The 20,108-nt window shown below is 42.5% G+C and overlaps 2 protein-coding genes across 2 annotated transcripts; both read left to right on the forward strand.

Annotated features, from left to right (window-relative positions):
* The first annotated feature begins 403 nt into the window (after nt 1-403).
* yars2 (tyrosyl-tRNA synthetase 2, mitochondrial) lies at nt 404-7,162 on the forward strand. The gene is made up of 6 exons (XM_004069887.4): nt 404-1,196; nt 2,171-2,338; nt 2,434-2,589; nt 3,177-3,347; nt 4,767-4,978; nt 7,034-7,162. The coding sequence occupies exons 1-5, from the start codon at nt 430-432 to the stop codon at nt 4,924-4,926; spliced, it is 1,422 nt and encodes a 473-aa protein (XP_004069935.1). The 5' UTR covers nt 404-429; the 3' UTR covers nt 4,927-4,978; nt 7,034-7,162.
* cdkn1bb (cyclin dependent kinase inhibitor 1Bb) lies at nt 6,405-6,929 on the forward strand. The gene has a single exon (XM_078949214.1). It carries the CDS (start codon nt 6,405-6,407, stop codon nt 6,927-6,929), a length of 525 nt encoding a protein of 174 aa, XP_078805340.1.
* Nucleotides 7,163-20,108: the final 12,946 nt, after the last annotated feature.

The raw sequence follows: 20,108 nt of genomic DNA on the forward strand, positions 1-20,108 counted from the left end.
ACATTTATAGAAAATAAAAGAACCATTAAAGAAGTTCTTACTTCTTTAATTTCTTACTTTTACTAGTTCTTACTTACTATCAAATATTAAAGCACAGCCCAAACCTCATCAGTTGTGTGGTAATGTTGGCAAAAAAGAGGAATACATTCCAATTGATTATTTTGTTGCTAAAAATGCTTTTTTTTCTTGTTATTTGTGTTAAGTACTTGATCCGAGCTTATGCTAGACAGTATTTCTAACGTTTTTCAAACAAATTAAGATGAAAATGGTCGGTTTGTTCTTTCCTTCAGAAAAAGCATTAATTGTCAGTAACACCTTTTTTTTCCTAGTCCTGCGTTTTGACGCCGCTGCAACAGGTGGCGCTCTCCTCCCGACACGCTCAGAAACGCCATTCAGCTGCTTCTTCGTGTTCTGGTCACATTTTCCAAGATGGCTGCGGCCGTGGTGCGGGTCTGCGAACGCGGGCTTCTGCGGAGAAGCAGCGCTCTCCGGGCCTTTGGGTCCCCGCTTCGCCGCAGCTCCTCCGCTGGCGGCGGGCTGCTGCTTTCGTTACACAGACGTGGCGTTTTGAAGGACTCTTTCCCAGAAAATGCGGCCCAGGACCGGCTTCCCCAACTGCTGCAGTCCACTCCTCAGACTGTTTACTGCGGCTTTGACCCCACCGCCGACAGCCTCCACGTGGGTAACCTGCTCGCTATCATCGGCTTACTGCACTTCCGAGGCGCCGGCCACCACGTCATCGCCGTGCTCGGAGGGGCCACGGCGCAGATCGGAGACCCGAGCGGGAAGACGAGCGAGCGCGAGCGGCTGTCCGTGACGAGCGTCGAGGCGAACACGCAGACAATCAGAGAGAGCATCCAGAGGATTTTCACCAACCACGAGATGTACTTCCACGACAGCGGCCGGACGCTGGGAACAGCGACGGTTCTCAACAACATGAGCTGGTATAAGAGCTGGGGGGTGGTGGAGTTCCTGTCGGAGGCCGGGAGACACCTCAGGATGGGCACCATGCTAAGCCGACACAGCGTGCAGGCCCGGCTAAAGAGCCCGGACGGGATGAGCCTGACGGAGTTCACCTACCAGGTGTTCCAGGCCTTCGACTTTCACCACTTGAACCAAACCCGCGGCTGCAGAATTCAGCTGGGGGGCACCGACCAGCTGGGCAACCTGATGTCAGGCCACGAGTACATCCAGAAGTAAATGCTCATACGAATATCTGGAATGTTCTACCATGAGACGTACTAACTCGGGGAAAATGTTGGTTGAAACGCCCTCTGCGCTGGTGATGGGCGATATCACACTTTTCACATTCGATACCAATTACTTTTTGCATAAAATATTCAATACCAATTAGTGGTAATTTCTTATTGGTGTTTTTTTTGTCTTCCCTGAAGCATATTATTAATCCTAAAAACAAATACCATTCAAACTGACCAAGTAACGTAAACATTTGTCCAAAATTGCGTACTCGTGCAGTGTTGTTTATGCTAATGTATACGCTCAACTCGCGGGCTCTCTGGTCACGTGACTGATGGAGCAGCTCATTAAGCTGTGGGGTGGGAGGGGTGTTTCAGCACAAACCCTGGAGCAACTTACCTATTTACTTATATCACATATGTAGTGTTATTTTCTCAAATATTAATTTGTACTTTTATAGAGCAATAAATACCAAAATTGGTGATGTATGGGCATCTATATTTCAATACATGGATATTGATACTCCATCACTATTTACTGGGCCTTCTGCCAAATCAGTCGGGCTGTTTGATTTGTAAACCCCCCCACCAAAAAAAAGTTATTTTCCCACTATCCTTACAAAGGCTGCCCTTTCAATGCCTGTCTGCAAATAAGTTTTTCATGCGGGAAAGATTCAAATTCACAAAGAAAATGTCCGTTTTGTGCAGCCAAACAAGAGAGCCAGGTGAATTGAACAGGTCATTTCCACTTTTTCCCTATTCAAAGTGTTGTCAAAGTCAGCAGGGGACTATTAAGAAGTCTAGATTTATATTAATACTAGAGGAAAAAATCTCTTTATGTGTGTGAAAAAACAATGAGAAGTTCCTTTGTCAGTTTTTTAGACAAGTATACCTTTTTTCATTTTTTGAAGCAGAGCTTTTGACTCTTTATGTCGGACATCTTGTTTAAAAATAAAACGCTTGTTTCTCTGCAGGGTGAGTGGTGAGGACGTGTACGGCCTTACCATACCGCTGGTGACCAACTCAATGGGGGACAAGCTGGGGAAAACGGCAGGGAACGCTGTATGGCTGAACAGAGACAAGACCTCCCCCTTTGAACTTTACCAGTTCTTCCTCAGGCAGCCTGACGCCAACGTGGAGGGGTATGTCCGCATTTGGAGTGCCAGCGTTTACTGATTACTTTTCAGGGTCAAAGCAAAATCTTTTCTTTTTGTTTTTTGTTGTCGCTGTTTTGCAGGTACCTGAAGCTGTTCACCTTCCTGCCTCTGGCAGAAGTGGAGAGTCTGATGAAGCTGCAAAGGGAAGATCCCGGTAAACGACTCGCACACAAGCGGCTGGCTGCAGAAGTGACCAAGCTGGTTCATGGAAAAGAGGGTCTGGAGAGCGCCAAAAGGTCAGGATCAGCGCCCTCTAATTTCATTAAGGGTTTATGGATTTGTGCATTTGGCACCGCTAAATCTGAGGCCATGGTTCTCAGCAGGAGAAAGTTAGTCTCTGGGTGGGTGGAGTGTCCCTGCCCCAGGTGGAGGTGTTTAAATATCTTTGTTGACGAGTGAAGGAAGACCGGAGTGTGAGACAGACGGATCGGAGCAGCTTCTGTAGTTATGCGGTAGCTGTACCAGTCCGTTGTGGTTAAGAGAGAGCTGAGCCGAAAAGCAAAGCTCTCAATTTACCGGTCCATCTTCGTTCCAGTGCTCACCTATGGTCATGAGCTCTGGGCCATGACTGAAAGAGAGAGGTCCTGAATACAAACGGCTTAAATGAACTTCCTTCGTAGAGTGGCTGAACGCTTCCTTAGAGATAGGGCGAGAAACTCTGTAAACCACAGAAAGCTCGCAGTAGAACCGCTTCTCCTCCACATCGAGAGGAGCCAGTTGAGGTGGCTCAGGCATCTAGTCCGGACGCCTCCCTGGGGAGAAACTCTTACTCCAGAAAACAGGCAGCACCATTGTTTGCATCTGTGTGTGTTCTCCATTGCAGGTGTACCAATGCACTGTATCATAGCAGCGTGCGGGCCTTGGAGGAAATGAGCGATGAGGAGCTCCAGGAGCTCTTCAGGGAGGCTCCCTTCCATGAGCTGCTGTTGGAGCCGGGCATCTCCGTCATCGATGCCTGCCGTCTGGTCAGCGCCATCCCTGAAGGTCCCAGAGGGTGAGCTCTACCACTGCCTGGTCGTAAATGTACTGCAGTATTTCAGTTTGCAGCCACTTTACTGATTCCAGGACGAGTTAAGTCATGTGAAAACAGTCTTCGTCTGGGACCATATTTTTAAAAAAAAGCGGAGTGGATTTTAGACGCACATGTGGCACAAGTTTGACTTTTTTTTCTTAAACTGTGGGATGTACGTTTCAATACAACCTCCATGCAGCTGTGCATAAAGATTTTCCTGAGAAGAGTAGGTGCAAACAGACGTCCCCAAAAAAGAGAAGCCAACATAGTGGAGTGGAAAATCGAAGCGCTTCTCACAGAGGAGAGGAACTAGGAAAGATGTTTGCAGGGAGGCCTTAGTTCAGGCTTTAAAAAACAACTGATGTGTAGCCCGTTGCAGCGGAATATCACATCAACTAGTTTCACAAAGCAGTGAGATGTGAAAGTTGATGCAAAAAGAGGATCTTTGACGACAACCTTTCACAAACGAGAGAATTTGCTGACATTGAAGATGCCATCAATAAACTACGGTGGCCCTGAAGTGTAAATCCCACCAACAAATCACTCAACGGAAAAAGATACTAAAGATCACGATGACAATTAAAAAAGCACAACAAATACTAAAAAAGGATTACATTTTAGAAATCAAAACAAATTCTACAAACTAAAACGTAAAAATAAAAAGGAAATGTTAAAAAAATGAAACAAAATATGGAACCTGAAAAGGTAGGTACTATGGGACATCACCGATTGGACGATGATGTTTGAGTTTTAAAGATGAAAAGCATAAGGATGTTTGGCTCAAAACTGCGGTGGAGTTGATTGAGCAACCACTGAACTTTGACTGTGATCAGAAACTCGAAGACAAATCATCTAATGTAGTTTTTGCATTGACTGATTTGTTGATTGGATTTGCTCATCAGGGTCACTGTAATAAACACACGTAACATAAAAAAATAGCTTTAAAATTCAGCAGTGTCCCTCTTTTATTGGCTTTATAGCTCTTGAGTCAATTGCCTGTAATGTGTTGTAGCCCAACTACTGGATTCCCACTCGATCAAAGCATTAAATCTGTTACCAAATGGGGACAAAAACAATCACATTGGTTTGGTGCACATATGTATATTCATGTTTATGCTAAACTTGTTCTGTGGACTTTTCCATTTGCTTTACCATGAAAGTCTCAAAAAGTTGCTTTTTATTATTATTTTTTTCTTTACATACAAACACCAGCGTTTGTGCAAAGATTTGTGTTCACACATTTCCACCAAACCTTTTTTTCCCCTAGATGTTGTCGGAGGAATCAAATCCACTAAATGTTGAAATACACAAAGATTTCTATCCTGCTGCTTTGGGTTTGGTTGAAAACACTTGAAATGAATGGGATTTGGATCCTGACTGAGCCGTCGTGTTCGCTTGCAGGTACCAGATGGTTTCAGACGGAGCCGTGTGGATCAACCACACACGGGCGGACAAACCGGAGCAGGTTCTCGTCCCCAAACTCCACGTCCTGTCCAACGGACTCACTCTGCTCAGAGTGGGCAAGAGGAACTACTACATCATCAAGTGGCTCGGTCTTTGAGGCTGCACCGCCCACCGCAGTGCCTGTACGCCGTAAAGGACTTACAGGCAAGGTAGGCGACTAAAGCAGACTGTAGCGGACTCATAATGGTGACTCTGTAAGTCCATGTGGCCTTTGTTAAAAATGTAATCGTACAGACAACTTTAGTATTTAAAGGTATTAAAAGATTTGTGCTTCCAGAGTTGTGTGTTAGATGAAGCTCTAGGGGGCGCTGTTGGCTTGACAGTGGTTGAGTGAACACTGCTGCACCTCCTATCCTGCTCTGACCCTTTGAGTAAATAATTGCTCACAGCTAAATTAGATTGCATCATTTCTGTCAAAAGGCTTTTGGTTCTATTTAAAGACGACTGCGCCACTTTCAATTTAAGCATCAAGCTGCCCTCTATTCTCATTTAGGGGTGTTTATTTTTTTTTGCATGTGAATAAAAAGTAAAAACTAAGAAGCTTTATGATAAATCTGGAAAAAAACAGTTGACTTTAGGATAGCAGAAATTTATTTTCATCTTTATATGTTATTACTTCATATATAAATATTTTCAGTCAATAATTCCGATATATGTACAGATTTTGTTACGGTAAGAAAATTTTTTAGAATTAAAATGTTTATTAGGCTTTTACTAAATCAGCTCAGTTTGGGGTCCTCTTACTGGACTTTATCTCCATTTAGGACCACAGGTTCATTTATTAGTGTCCATTGAAAGAATATGATGCAACAATTTCAGTTTTGTTTTGGATTTTACTCCATTTTAATTGTATTTATTAATTTTACTGTACATCCAAAATGTTTAAAATAAATACTGAATATGTGTGTTTTAGAACATATTGGCACTATTTGTATGGTTGCAATCCAATTTTTTTCTTCAAATTTAGATGTCTTAAAATGTTTAATCCATTTTACTTTTTGAAACTTGTACATTAAGTTACATCAAATGTGTGAACTTATTTACTTTGTAAAAAAAATAAAAAAGGTAAGTAATATGTTTAGAACAGCATGCCTTATGCAATTATTCGGTCTACCTTAAATAAAGTGGGCGGGTCTAAAGAGCTCCATCCAATGAGTGCGCTTCTTGGGTTTTAAATGGCTCCGTATGTCAATCATGTGTAACCCTCCTCCCCCTCCCTCCAAAGTCAACCTCCCCTCTCAATCCCCACTACATGTCTCAATCGCCATATTGGGTACCGAGAGGTTCGCCTCCGCTTCCCGCTGTACGGAGCGACGTTGACAGCGAGCTTTGGTTCGTTCTCCCGTCGTTTGGATGATTGGCGTAAGCCGTCTTCGGCTCAGGAAATCGCAGCCGTGTTTGCCTCCAGCTCGACGTGCGCATGGTCGTTTCACGCCTGTTTTGGATCTTTCCCCGTGACTAGGAGGACATACCTTTTTTTTCTTTTCTTTTTTCTTCTTGAGGTGTGTTTTTCGCCTGAAAACTGGACGCTCCCGGCTGCTTGAAATTTTTACCTTTTTTCCGGGGGGCTTAACCATGTCTAACGTTCGACTTTCGAGCGGGAGCCCGACTTTGGAGAGGACGGAGCCCCGGGTGTCGGAACACCCGAAGCCGTCAGCCTGCAGGAGCCTCTTCGGCTCGGTGGACCACGAAGAGTTAAAGAGGGATTTAAATGTACATTTGCGGGAGTTTGAAGAGGCTGCCTCCGCCAAGTGGGGCTTCGACTTCGCGACTGACACACCGCTGCCCAACAGCAGGCTGGAGTGGGAGCTGGTGAACGCCAGAGACCTGCCGAGTTTCTACACCCGCCTGCCGCGGCGAGAACGAGGCGTTTGCCCCGGGAATAACAATGTGGATCTAAACGGGAATCATGACTGTGTCGGGACAGTTCCCAGCCGCTCTGACGCTCAGATGGAGTGCACGGAGCAGTGCGGCGGGCTGAGGAAGAGACCTGCGTGTCACGGTATGACATTAGCATCAAACGACCCGTTGCTGTGTAACAGATCGCCGGGCGGCAGCTTTGTGCTCGCGGTACTGGTATGCGGGATGAGGGGGTCGTAAAGCGGGGGAAACTGCCGTAAAATCCCAGAGAACATTGAGCACCCCGACCATTTTTTTCTCTCTGTAATATATAGTTTATTTTACTCATTTATTTATTTTTGCAGACCCTTCGGCCCCAAGTAAGAAGTCTCACACCAGCCCGGAGGAGGTTAGCTGTCCGAGCCTGAGCCAGTCTGCAGAACACACACCCAGAAAGACCAGCCCCAAGAGACCAACGTGAGCACGGCGACACGGTGAGCGAACCACTTCAATTTAAAAAAAACTGTTAACCTCGAATTTAAAAAAAAAAAAAGATATTAAATTTTACATCATTTTTTTTTTTATTTGTATTGACGCATTCTAGCGCAAAAAAGTGAAGTCTGTTTATTAAACCAAGAGGATTTATATGACACGCCAATAAAGAATTTTTAAAAAAAAAAGTTTTTTCCTCCTTGCGGCCGATGTTCGTCTGCTGAACTGTAAACAACAAGCTGAACAACAGTGTAGTAGTAACACGTCAGCAGCCAGTGGCCTCCGCGCGGACGGGAAGGGGCAGGTCTCTGAGCGCGCGCGCGCAGAAACACACGCAGACATGTACACTCCCTGCTGCAGAGGAGAGTACGAGAGTTCTGCAGGTCTACTATGACCCACAAGAGAGAAGGAGCACAGAAACCTGCTCTAAGCTGTCAGGTGTGAACCTTTAAAGGTTGTGGCAAAAAAAGTCAAGGTTAAATTAGCGGAACTTTGACTTCGATTTATCTTTAAGTAAAAAAAAATCCCATGTTCATTTTCGTCTCTTCTTAGTAAAAATAAAAGTTAACAGAACTGAAAAAATTGCACGTTTTTGTAAATGGTATGCAGCCGAGCTTTATTTGAGTTGATAGTTTTGTTTTGTTTTTGGAAATGACTAGTTTCTTCTTTTTTTTCAGTCATACCTCAGAACACTGTCAATACTTTAGCAGTAGTAGTTGCATCTCCTAAAAGAAAAAAAAGTACTAACCTTTCAACCTCTTTGTTTTTGTCTTTTGTTCTGATCTCCAACAGAGCTCAAGATGTGCCCCTCCCAGTTTTTTTTTCTCTGTACGAGTGTGTTTGCGTATGCGTGCATGTGTTTTTTTTTGTTTTTTTGTTTTTAAGACTGCGTTGATCTTTTTTTTTTTTTTTTAATTATTCTTTCCTTTTTTTGGACGAGGATCTACACAGCATCAGAAACATATCAGCTCTCCTGAGGACGGGGGAGGACGCTGTTGAAGCACTGAAGAGAAACACTAAAGTTTGTGGCACTCATTGAAATGTTACTGCCTCTAACAGCAGTCCATGTAGCAGCGTGCAATTAGGTTTGATTTTTTTCTTTTTTTAACTACCTGTGTGTAAATAATTTAATAAATAAATATATATGTTTTCTATGTAGCACATAAAAACATTGATTTTTTTTTTTTTTTAATCCTTTGTGTAAAAGAGGTGTGAATTTTGATTTGACTTGAAGTGTTCGGTTTGAAACATGTTTCCAAAATGCTGTTCTGTTTGCATTTTATTATTATTATTAATATTTTTGAAAGGCACTGTGGTGTTGACCCAGTCCATAAATGCTACATTTAAAAAAAAAGAAAGAAAATCATGGTTTTAGTTTCTCAACAGTGTGCCTTTATGCCGTCATCTTCCTAACTCAACAGCAAGGAATGGTACAAATGTAGCTCATCTGCCTAATGAACGTGTTTTTCTTTTCTTCCCTTTTTTGTGTTGAGGCCACTTTTTCTTTTTTCTTTTTTTTAAAGATCCACAGGAAATGGCACAGGATGAAATTAAAAATTTCAGCAAGTACCTTTTATTTTCCTTTTTTTTTTTTTAATATTTATTTTAAAATTGGAGTTCTGATGCTTTTATTTTGTAAATGTTTCGATCCCCAGAGTTGTGAGGCACTCATTTTTTTTTTGAAGGACAAAGACCATGCACATGTTTCCAGGCTGTCAAACCTAAGTTAAATGTTTCTCCTGTACCAAATACACACTCGCTTTTATTTGGTTTTCAGAGTTGACTTCACATCGTATGACTTTGTGATAACCTTGAATGCTTTTATTTGTTTTCCACCCTTGTTAACCTGCTAAAGATGGAGGTTCCGGCTTCCAAAAGCTTCTTTGTTTCCCCGCTAACATCTGGTTTATCTTCAAAGACAGCAGGCTCCACCTGGATGGAGACACAAAACGGCGCGTCTCACAAACGCAGTCATGTGATCGTGTAAACCTTTACAGTGTACATGCGTACATATTTTTGTAAAAAATAAAATAAAAAAGACACTGAGAAATTATACTAACTTATTTATGTCAAACTTTTTTTTTTTAAATGTAGAGTAATTCTTTTTTTAAGTTACGGTTATCCAAAGTGGCATTTACTTTATAAATTTCTGGGTAGTTTTTTTTTTTTTTTGTCAAAAAGGTTGCAAACTGAGCCTGATAAAATATTTGTTCATTTTGTAATGTGTGGTTATAAAATGTGTTGCAATCAATTAAAAGAGAATTGAATCTGACTTTTTTTTTTGTTCACATTTATGGAAATTTGTTACATTTAAGTACACGGATACCACATTTATTTTTCCTTAAATCTTTTGGAAAAATTCTCACAGATTCAGAGCTAAGAATGCAAAAGATCTGGAAGTAGGAAGTGAGTTTCTTTTTAGTCATTGACATTTTGGCCAACCAATCAGAACCAGCCAAAACTGATGGGGTAACTGCTGCAGACTCCTTCAGTTACCTTATTGGTTAAACATTTGTTCTTAGGAATCATGGTGTGTGTAAGACATCTGCTCTGTACCAGGTTAACATAATCATTTTAACAAACTAAAAGATTCTTTTTTGAATTATTTTTACATTTATTGAAGTGAAATGCGCAATTGTTCAGGCAAAAATATATTTAAGCAGCATATAACATATTTCAATAAGGCATTTGTGGGGCATCCTAGTTTTACAATTATTGACTCAAAAGATGAAAAAAAATTATAATTTGTGCTTGGTAAATAATAAAACAGATGAGGAAATATGTAACCGATGTTTTAGGTACATTTTAAAAGCTTGCTGCATAATAAAAAAACGAAGTTAATGAGCATTTACAGGAGTAAAAACTAATGTTTTGCTCCTTTTTTTTGGTGAAGATTCGTGTGTTTTTAAAAAAATCAATCTTCACACCTTGATGCCTTTCCTCCATCCGCAGATTGCACCTCCACGTGCAAACCTGCCCTGACGTCCCTGCCCCTCTCCCCGTCTCTGACGAGGCACAGCGACGGCAGTAAAATGAATGCCTTCAGAATTTCCCTGCTTCCTCGGGGGCCACCAAAACAGGAAGACACCTGCAGCAGCATTTTATAGCTGGATAACTGAGGAACGGGGGGGGGGGTGTTTGGGTGGGGTGGGTGGAGAATTGTCCTGTCCTGATGCGTGCAGGTGGGTAACCTCAGCTGGGCCGTTCCACCCCCCACCCTGAGCTCAGACCATTGTCCCGGTGTGTGGGCCTTTGTATGGAGGGGCATTGTGAGGGGCCGAAGCCGGCCACTGTTGTGTCTGGAGCTCCTCTGCAGACAAAAGGCGCGTCTATGAGCCCCCACCCAAACAGCAGCCTGACTGACTGACTGACTGACTGACTGGGCTGCTAACTAAACGACTGATGCCTGCTCTGTGGATGTAACTTGTCACATGAATGGTTTGAGCGGAGGATGCTGAGGTGTGAATGTTTCAGTCAATTCACAGCACTCAGTGCATATTACAGTTTCTCTATTTCTCTTTGATGTAAAGACTTTGTTTTTGACAAGTTCTTGTAGCATTTTCCTCACAATGGCGGACATTCTTGCAGACAAATAGATCCATAAATGTCTTTATTTTCCTCGTCTGAGTTGCCATTTGGCACAAAACTGTCCGGCTGGGTAATTTCCAATATTCCTCACCATTTTTGTTGCACCGGTAATGTTAGGTTAGGGGTGTGAGGGGCTGTAAGTTATCAGGAGAGCACATAAACAGATGGATGATGGGAAGGGGAGCTGGCTTACTCCGTTCCAACAGTCCTGCCCAAATCTCACAGGCAGATTTGCAATGAACTCCTATCGTTCTGCAAAATCTGTCCTTAACCCTTGTGCTATCCTATGACCCCACCCTTACATTGACGTGTTCTCCCTACCATGACAAAGGTCGATAAAGGTGGAAAGATTTCATGTAATCCATGGACACCAGTGAAGATCACAAATCATTGAAGAAAAAAGGTTCAGAGCACTGTCTAGTGGGTCTAGATGACCCAACTCCCAATGTTAAAGTGCCTAGGATAGCACAAGGGTTACAAAAACTACAAAAGTGTTTTTGTAGTTTGTAATCCTTTCTTTTAGACTAAAAACGTCATATTTGTAAATAAAAGGCCTCTAGACACACTTTTATAATAGATCAAAAGATGATTAGACTGAGTCTTTAAGAACTTTTATGGTTTTTTTCCAGTTTGGTATTTCTTTTTTTGGGGGGGAGAAAAACACAATTTGGTGACTAAGTGTTGCACGGTGTGACGACCTAAACACAATATTGCAAATCCAGATGTGCAAAACCAACCTGTTATGCTGAAAAAAATACATTTTCTGTTAAAAAAAATAATACCAATCAGTCTGGACTAAATCCTATTCTTTGAGTGCAGCAGTGAGTTTTCAGTCAAAATTAATTGAGTTTATAGTCTCAAGATGGTGCTGCAACAGTTACATATAGTGAAGTTTGTTAAAGTTCGAGAAATTTCTCCATAATCTACACCTCGGCATGCTTTTAATGTATTTCTAACTTTTTCTGTGTCCTGCACCAAAATCATGCCTTATTTGCCATTTCTTGTAACGCTGCTTCTCTAATTTCATCTCATGTTCTGCAGAAAATGTCCTGACATGCTAAACCCATTGAAGCCTATTGATGCAAAGGTGCATCAAACACCTTTGGCTCTATTTTAATTTTACATGAAAGCAAAAATTTAAGTGAATTTCTTTTATTTTCATAGCAGGAAATAAATTTAGACGACAAGGGGGTTAAGTAATCAGAGGTCACGCTCGTTTTGGGTTCATTGTGATGCATTTCTTTACCCTTTTTTGTTTTGTTTTATTTTTTTGTCCCAGTAGCAATTCTCCTAAAAGCATTCGTGCAGCACTCCATGGAAGCTCCCACCTCACCAACAAAACCACAGAGAACTCGAGGAAATTCCAGTCAGCCAGCCAGTCGAAGATGTGGATGAAACGGTTGGCCGTTCCTCTCTGCAACACCTTGCAAGTGCCAAAATATTCACACTTCCTTGCTATATCAACAGAAACAGGTTATCTTTTCCTGTTAACCGCCTCGACACTTTATATAAAGCCGCAAGTTCCTCCTCGCGTTTCCTGCCCAGGCCGCAACCTACGTCATGGAGCCGGTCCCCTGGCATCTACGCCTGTGAACAGCAGTGCCCACAAACAAACACCTGACATCCCGCTGTCTGTGCTGCCGCGTCTCTGTGACTCGGATTTGGAAGTTCAGCTGGAATCAGTGAGGCCGCATCGACACGCAAACAAAAGCACATCAGATTCACGGTTTGTGTTGTGCAAGGTGTGTGAAATATGTGTGTGAAGGTCCAATGGAGAGGGCAGATGTGCATCATGGTTTTGAGTGAAAGAAATGCAAGTGTGTGTGTGTGTGTGTGTAGGGGTGCTCATTAAAGCAGCCCACCTGCAGCCTATCAAAGAGCCTTTATCTTCTATCAGTCCAAATCTGCTGAAGCACGCAGCGTGCAAAGTGAGCGGCCCATTCTGCACGCTTTGCTCTGACTTTACCCCCCTCCCCCTGGCTGAACAGTTGATGGTACCTGGCCCAGTAATCCTGTCAGGAATGCTCAGGGATGCGTTTAGATGCATTTGGCCGAGAAACAGAGCGGAGCGTCCAGCTGAAACATCTGTGAAAAGACGCTTTTTTTGTTCTTCCTTGGCAAGAACCCCGCCTGTGGTCAGTTTGACTTTATTAGGAGTATTATTTAAAATGATTTACTGTTGGCAAAAGAAAACCTACAGTCCTGTACAAAACAAACAAACAGGCTGTTCAGCTATTTGGGGATGTTTTTAAAATGTTATTTTCAAGTTTCTAAATTTTGTAATATGTTCCTTAACCCCAGATTACAATTTCTATCATCTTTGATACACTTTTTTCTGGGGCCCCTTTCTCAGCATGATCCAAACGTTCCATAACCCTTGTGCTATCCTAGGCACTTTAACGTTGGGAGTTGGGTCATCTAGACCCACTAGACAGTGCTCTGAACCTTTTTTGCTTCAATGATTTGTGATCCTCACTGGTGTCCATGGATTACATGAAATCTTTCCACCTTTATCCACCTTTGTCATGGAAGGGGGAACACGTCAATGTAAGGGTGGGGTCATCTAAACTGCACAACCCTTTTGACAGGCAGAGCTCCTAACTGCAGAGTAAAATTTAAAAGCGAACAAGTATCAAATTAGCAGATATTTCTTTTTTGTAATGGTAAGTTTGGTTTCCAATAATTAAATTCTGAATACACATTTCACAACTAGAGTTTATGCAGCTTAATATGAAAGATGAGTCACTTGTAGAGCAGAAGCTTTCTCACATGACTGCATGCAAATATGATGTGTTTTTAGGGCAGGATGCAGGTCAGACGCAGCAAACAACATTTCTAATGTAACCATGACTCAGAGGTAAACATTTACCGAACAACAATGACTTAATGAAACTTAATTTCACCTCAAGATAAAAACAAAAGACCTTATTTCAACACAAATAAACAAAAAAAATCAACCAAAGGCTTCTGGTACCCCCATCAGGAGCCTCCAGGCCGCGTTTTCCTCGGCTCTGGTGCTAAAAAGAGTCCCACCATCGGAGCAAACATGTTCTCCAACACAGGCCTTGATGAGGAAAGCAGACTCCCCATCACATAAAACCCACCTCTCCATTCAGACAGCCATGGATTTGGTCCATTGGCATCCACAAATTCAATTTTTCTCTCTGCTGTTAGCTCTTGCTCACTGGAGGATATGATGTTTCTCTTTGGGGGGATTTTCAGATGCCCTGTTGTCCAAATTTAAGACAAGACATGCGTGAAACAGAAAGATAATTTCTAAATCAGGATCTTTCCTCACAGATGACCCAAGTGACTAAAGCGAAACAAAGGGACGATGGAAAACTGAGGTCACCAACGTTCTGAGAACTTAGGCTCTGCTTTTTTAAGTAAACCATATAGTTTCACTTCTCTTTACTGATCAAAAAAGCATTTCAAAGAACTATTCAAAAGCTTGCATCCACCATGCCTGACATTCTGCCTTGGCTGGCTAAACCTCACCTCACCACTGATCCACTTCTAGCTTTTTTGGCCTGAACTTTTCTCCCTGTGTGCTGGAAAAGTCCAGAATTTTACAACCTTCATGGCCAACCACCACACCCCCCTCCCCACACCTCGTTCACACCTCCATCCCTGCATTCGGCACAGATTCCCGGTGAAAACTCTCGCCGGCTCAAGAAACTGTCAGCTGTGGTTGGGGTTCGGTGCAGCCAGCTCTTTGCGGAGGACGTGAATCTGAGTAGCTCGGCCAGGAATTTGGACGGCCACTTTCGGGTGCGTCGGCTGCTCAGCTGTGCTGTGCATGCTAAGCAACAGGCCTGCGGCTGAGGGAAATCTCCAAAGGTTGAAGGTCACCGGGGGTCAGCCTCACCTCTTGGCCTTTGGTTGATTTATTAGCCAGTGGGGTGATGTCACTCTGCTCCAGACTATACAGAGAAGAGGGTCAAAGGTCACACAGTATCTGTCATAGTAAAATGCTTTTGGGAATGAAGGGATGCAGAGAAGACTGCCGCAAGACTTTCACTGGTAAAGAGCTGAGTTTCCTGAATTGACTTCTCATAAGACAATCACTGAAACCAACCCAATAGCCAACTGGGAAACAGGCTTCTAATGAACCATTTTTTAGTAGACTTGCATTACCCCCCCAAATGTAGAGACTGCCCCCCCAAATGGGATGTTCTGCAAAAATCCACAATAACTGAAGAAGCAAAAATAACAACCAAAGGACACACAAAAAAGCTCACAACAACAAAATAACTCACCTGAACAACAAAAAATGTGGGAAAAAAGAAAGACAAAAAAATGTAAGGATGGATGGACAGGCCGACAAATAGACAGATATGACAGGGCCAGTGTCCTTGTGCCTGTCCCTAGCCTGGTAAATGAGGAGGGTAGTGTCAGGAGGAGCATTCAACATGAAAGTTATAAGATATCAAATAGATCAAAGGACAGCGTATGGATAGATGAACTGATGTGATGATAGCATGGTTTTCTGTGCATTTTTGGGTATCAGAGGCATAAACTCTTAGCACACCGAGGCTTGCCCCCCCCCTTGCTATTCTACCATAGTGGGGCCGGCTAAATCCAGGCATGCTTGCATTTTTGGTAATCAAATGTCAAATGTAATCTCTGTTAGCCCTTGTGGGTTACAGTCAAAAATATTATAAATCTAAAACCATATGTAACCCTTGTGCTATCTTAGATCACCCCACCCTTACTTTGACGTGTTCTCCCTACCATGACAAAGGTGGATAAAGGTGAAGAGGATTTCATGTAATCCATGGACACCAGTGAAGATCACAAATCATTGAAGAAAAAAGGTTCAGAGCACTGTCTAGTGGGTCTAGATGACCCAACTCCCAATGTTAAAGTGCCTAGGATAGCACAAGGGATAAATGGATGTGTAAAGCTTTTCTTTTTCTGTCTGCTGTGTTCCTGCTGAATCCCATTGGGTTAAAAATGGATTGTAGTCCACATCAAATTGAGCACCAAAATAATGAAAATGTTAAATGTGTTTTTTTGGTAAAGACAGGTGGAGCTCCAACAACTGTCTTCTGGGCAACTGGTGGCCTCAGTTATTTAAGGACAACTCCTGACAGAGGGGCAGGCATCAGCTGTTTGTCCCGATCTGGGAAGATACAGTACAAACACACAGCCATGCTCATGCATGTGCACCTGTTGACGCATATCTGCTTTCATACAACACTGCTGGGCCTCTACATGCCCAGGGCCCCCCCGGACAGGTGGTCCACGAGTCTTGAAGTCTGACGGCTGTCACCCAGGCTACAGCCTCTCAGCTGAGCCCAGCAAAACTGACTTTTTCAATCCTAAAAAGCAAACCCAGAAGGTGTGACTTTTTGTGTTCTTGTGCTGGGAAGCTTTTTTTTGTTTTTTTTTTTATTTCCCTTTACTGTACATGGTTGTGTCACCATTTTGGAGGAACGTGTGGAAGGAGCTGTGGATCGTCCTCATTACAAGTAGGCCAAATCCTTTTAGCCAGAAATCCTATTCCCCCTTTGGTTCCTCATACAGTCACTTTGGATTAAATAATCAGATTAATAAAGGTTTAAGCTTCATAATCTGATTTTTCTCTGAAATTTAGGAATCTTTTCATTTGATATTAACTTTTTTTAAATGGATTTACACTATTTTATTTGAATCACTATGTATTTATGTATTATGTATTATTTTGTCTTTATGTATTTATGTATTTACACTCTTTTATTTTACTTATTTGGAATGATCTTTTTATTTATTTCGTTTTTCAATACACTTTTATTGATTTATACCCATCCATTAAGGTTTATTTATTCATATATTTGTATATCTATGTATTTATTTGGTTTTTATTGCATGTATTTTATTCCTTTTCCATTTTGTTTTAAGTCACACGTGGAAATCAAACCTCCTCAGTAAAGAGGGTCCTTGCAGTGGGATCTGAGTGTGTGTGGGGGTCACTGGTGTGGACAGGTCCCTGAAATATATCCCATGTCAACATCAAGCCAGATTTCTACTTATAAATCATTTTATGCATCATTATGTTGTGTGTGTTGGTTGGGTGGGGGCATTGTATGTGTTTTACAATTTTAGTGTGTAAAAGTCTTTGTTATTTAAGTTGAAATATGTTTTTACAATGTATAAACTAAGTCTGATTTGATGTGATTCATGTAGTCAAAGAAAAATACACCATTGTAACCCTTGTGCTATCCTAAGCACTTTACCATTGGGAGTTGGGTCATCTAGACCCACTAGACAGTGCTCTGAACCTTTTTTCTTCAATGATTTGTGATCTTCACTGGTGTCCATGGATTACATGAAATCTTTCCACCTTTATCCACCTTAGTTATGGTAGGGAGAACACGTCAATGTAAGGATGGGGTCATCTAAGATAGCACAAGGGTTAAATCTTTAGAGACACAATGCCAGAATCTTCATTAGTAAAATTGGCCCTTAGAAAAGACAAACTGTACACAACAACCTCTCCATGTCCCCTGTTGACTCATGCACCGTCGTAGGATGGATTCACAATTTTTAAACCAGCATTTGATGAAGCTGTTTTGGCCACCTCACCACAACAGTGAGAACTGTGCAGCAACTTGTTGCAGCTTGAATGACCCTGCAGAACTCCTTTGACCCAAGAAAGGATAGAACACTCATCTTTTCATCTTTGAGAGGAAGAAAGGATCAACGGAGCTCTGACTGAACATTAATGACTGAGGAAGTTTTGTAAATCACCACACAAATCACCTCTCATATGCATAAGGAAAGCTTCTATTACTTACACAAAAGCTTTAGAGCCTGAGCCTGCACAGTGGCGCAGTAGTTGCCTCACAGCAAGAAGGCCTCAAGTTTAAGTGCCGGCTGGGGGACCTGAAACAGAACATCAATGGGGGTTCTCCCTGTGCATGCGTGGATTCTCTCCAGAGACTCTGTCTTCCTCCCAAAAACATGCTTCATAGGTGAATTGGTGACTCTAAATTGTCCCTAGGTGAGTGGCCCCACGACAGATTGGAAGGTAGTGACCACAAAAGGGATAACATAGGTTTAGAAGATGAATGAATGACAATACTAGTTTAGGACAGAACAAGCAGTGGAGCCCCAGAGTGACAGACCGTAACCATGATCAGTATCTAAGGACCTCTACACTCAGACAGGGTTTAGCAGATGTCACACAGTTGCAAGCTTTTTTTCCAGATGTGAGGGTCCTAGGATTTCCTGACTTTAAAGGTCAGAGGACCGTTGCCGGTGACTCTACTGACCCTGACGTTTGCAGTGGGTACAGGACTGCGTCACCTGGACAATACAGCAATGGTCCACCATCCTGTTCACTGATGAGTAGGGTTGCTTGCTGGAGAAACTGAGGTGTGCGATACACAGAGGTCAACATGATCCCAAGGGTTCATTTGGTGAAGGAGGTGCAACATTCTGAGCAGGCATCACCAGTCAGAGCAAAACCATTTGGTTGTTGTGAATGAACTGTCACTGAACATTCTTACTTCAGAGACTTCATAGAACCTATCAGCACACAACCAGCTTTCTATTCCTGGATGATAATGCTCCACCACATTCATTCATTAATTTATCTTCTAATCCGTTTTTTCCTTTCGGGGTCACGGGGCTGCCGGAGCCTGTCCCGGCCACTTATGGGCGAAGGCAAGGGACACCCTGGACAGTTCGCCAGTCTGTCGCAGGGCCACAAGCACACACCCATGCACTCTCACATTCACACTTAGGGGCAATTTAGGTTGACCAATTAACCTATGAGGCATGTTTTTGTATGGTGGGAGGAAGCCGGAGTCCCCGGAGAAAACCCACGCATGCATGGGGAGAACAGGCAAACTCCACACAGAAAGGTCCCCCGCTCCACCACATGGTGCCAAAGTTCTCACAGCTTGACTTCAGGAAGTGGGAGTGCCTCAAATGGCTTGGCCAATAATGACCCCTGACCTGAACCCTATAGGGAACGTCTGGGACCAGCTGAAGCAGAGACCGGATGATCGTACCCCAAACCCAAGTGACCTGGCAGAACTGCTTCTGTGGAAGAGTGGAACACTTCAGAACATCATCATGAAGCTAGTGGAGACGTCGCCGTCATGTAACCCTTGTGCTATCTTAGATGACCCCCCCCTTACATTGACGTGTTCTCCCTACCATGACAAAGATGGACAAAGGTGGAAAGATTTCATGTAATCCATGGACACCAGTGAAGATCACAAATCATTGAAGAAAAAAGGTTTAGAGTTTTGTCTACTCCCAAAACTCCCAACGTTAAAGTGCCTAGGATAGCACAAGGGATAATAAATGCAGTAAACGGTGAAAATACCTAACATTGACATGGTCAATTTTTGTTGTTTTGGGCTATCTTTGTTATTGTCTTAATTTTTGGGGTAATAAATATTAAGCCTATGAAAATGATGTTTCTTCTCATTTATTATCAGTAATATTAAAGGAAACATTTACATATTTTATGATAATTCAGAAAAAGTTGAAAAGGCACTCGTGAAATGTACAAAATCCCTAAATTATTTGAAAAAACACTCATATGGATGTGTTTTCACTGACCCTGGTACATTTTAGAATGCTTTAGCTCTAGACACATTTTTTGTCCTTATGTTTCGAATTATGCTCAAAGACAAACTGATTAGATGCTCTTTCATCCTGCTTTTATCAAAGGAGGTGAATGGAAAAAGCTTTTATCTTTCTGATATGATGAGACAACCTAAATGACCACCGATCGCCATTTCTTTCCTGGCTAAAATGTACCGTCTGACTTTAAAAATTGGATTTGATAAAGCTGAGTAAAATCTCGGTGCGGATTAGCGGGCAGAACCACAAAGCAGAATACGCTTGCTTCAGTTCCTCCTCTGCACCGAATTTAAGTTTTCACCCACCAGGATCTGTGACAATGTTCCCCTTATATTCTCTCTTGAAACACTTCCCCATAACTGCTTTTTGGTTGCGCTCCTGTGTAGTTCTGAGATCAAACTTTCTTTTGAAGTGGGAGTCGTGCTCTCTTGTTTCTCTGTCTGGTCCTGAGATGAAAGAGGAGAACTGGGAGGCAGCATATGCACACAGGGGGCTCTCCTTCTGTCTTTCTGCCAAAAATCTCCTTGAAGTGACAGAAGGCACCAGAAGACAACATCCCAAACTCCATGTGGATGATTGAAGGTAGTTCCCCTCTCCTGCTTCCTCCTCGTGTATCTTCCTCTCCATCCCATTTCTTTCTCGATCCTGAGCGTTGCTGATTTCGGGACATCCCCAGGCGTTTTTTAGCCTTTAAAGGTAAACATTATTGAGCGGTAATACAAGACGCCTCGCTCAATGGGTTGAGAAATACTCCAGAGTTCAAAGGAGGTAATGTGA

This window comes from Oryzias latipes, chromosome 6 (assembly GCF_053564925.1).
Source record: "Oryzias latipes strain Hd-rR chromosome 6, Olatipes_Hd-rR_3.1".
NCBI classification, from domain to species: domain Eukaryota; kingdom Metazoa; phylum Chordata; class Actinopteri; order Beloniformes; family Adrianichthyidae; genus Oryzias; species Oryzias latipes.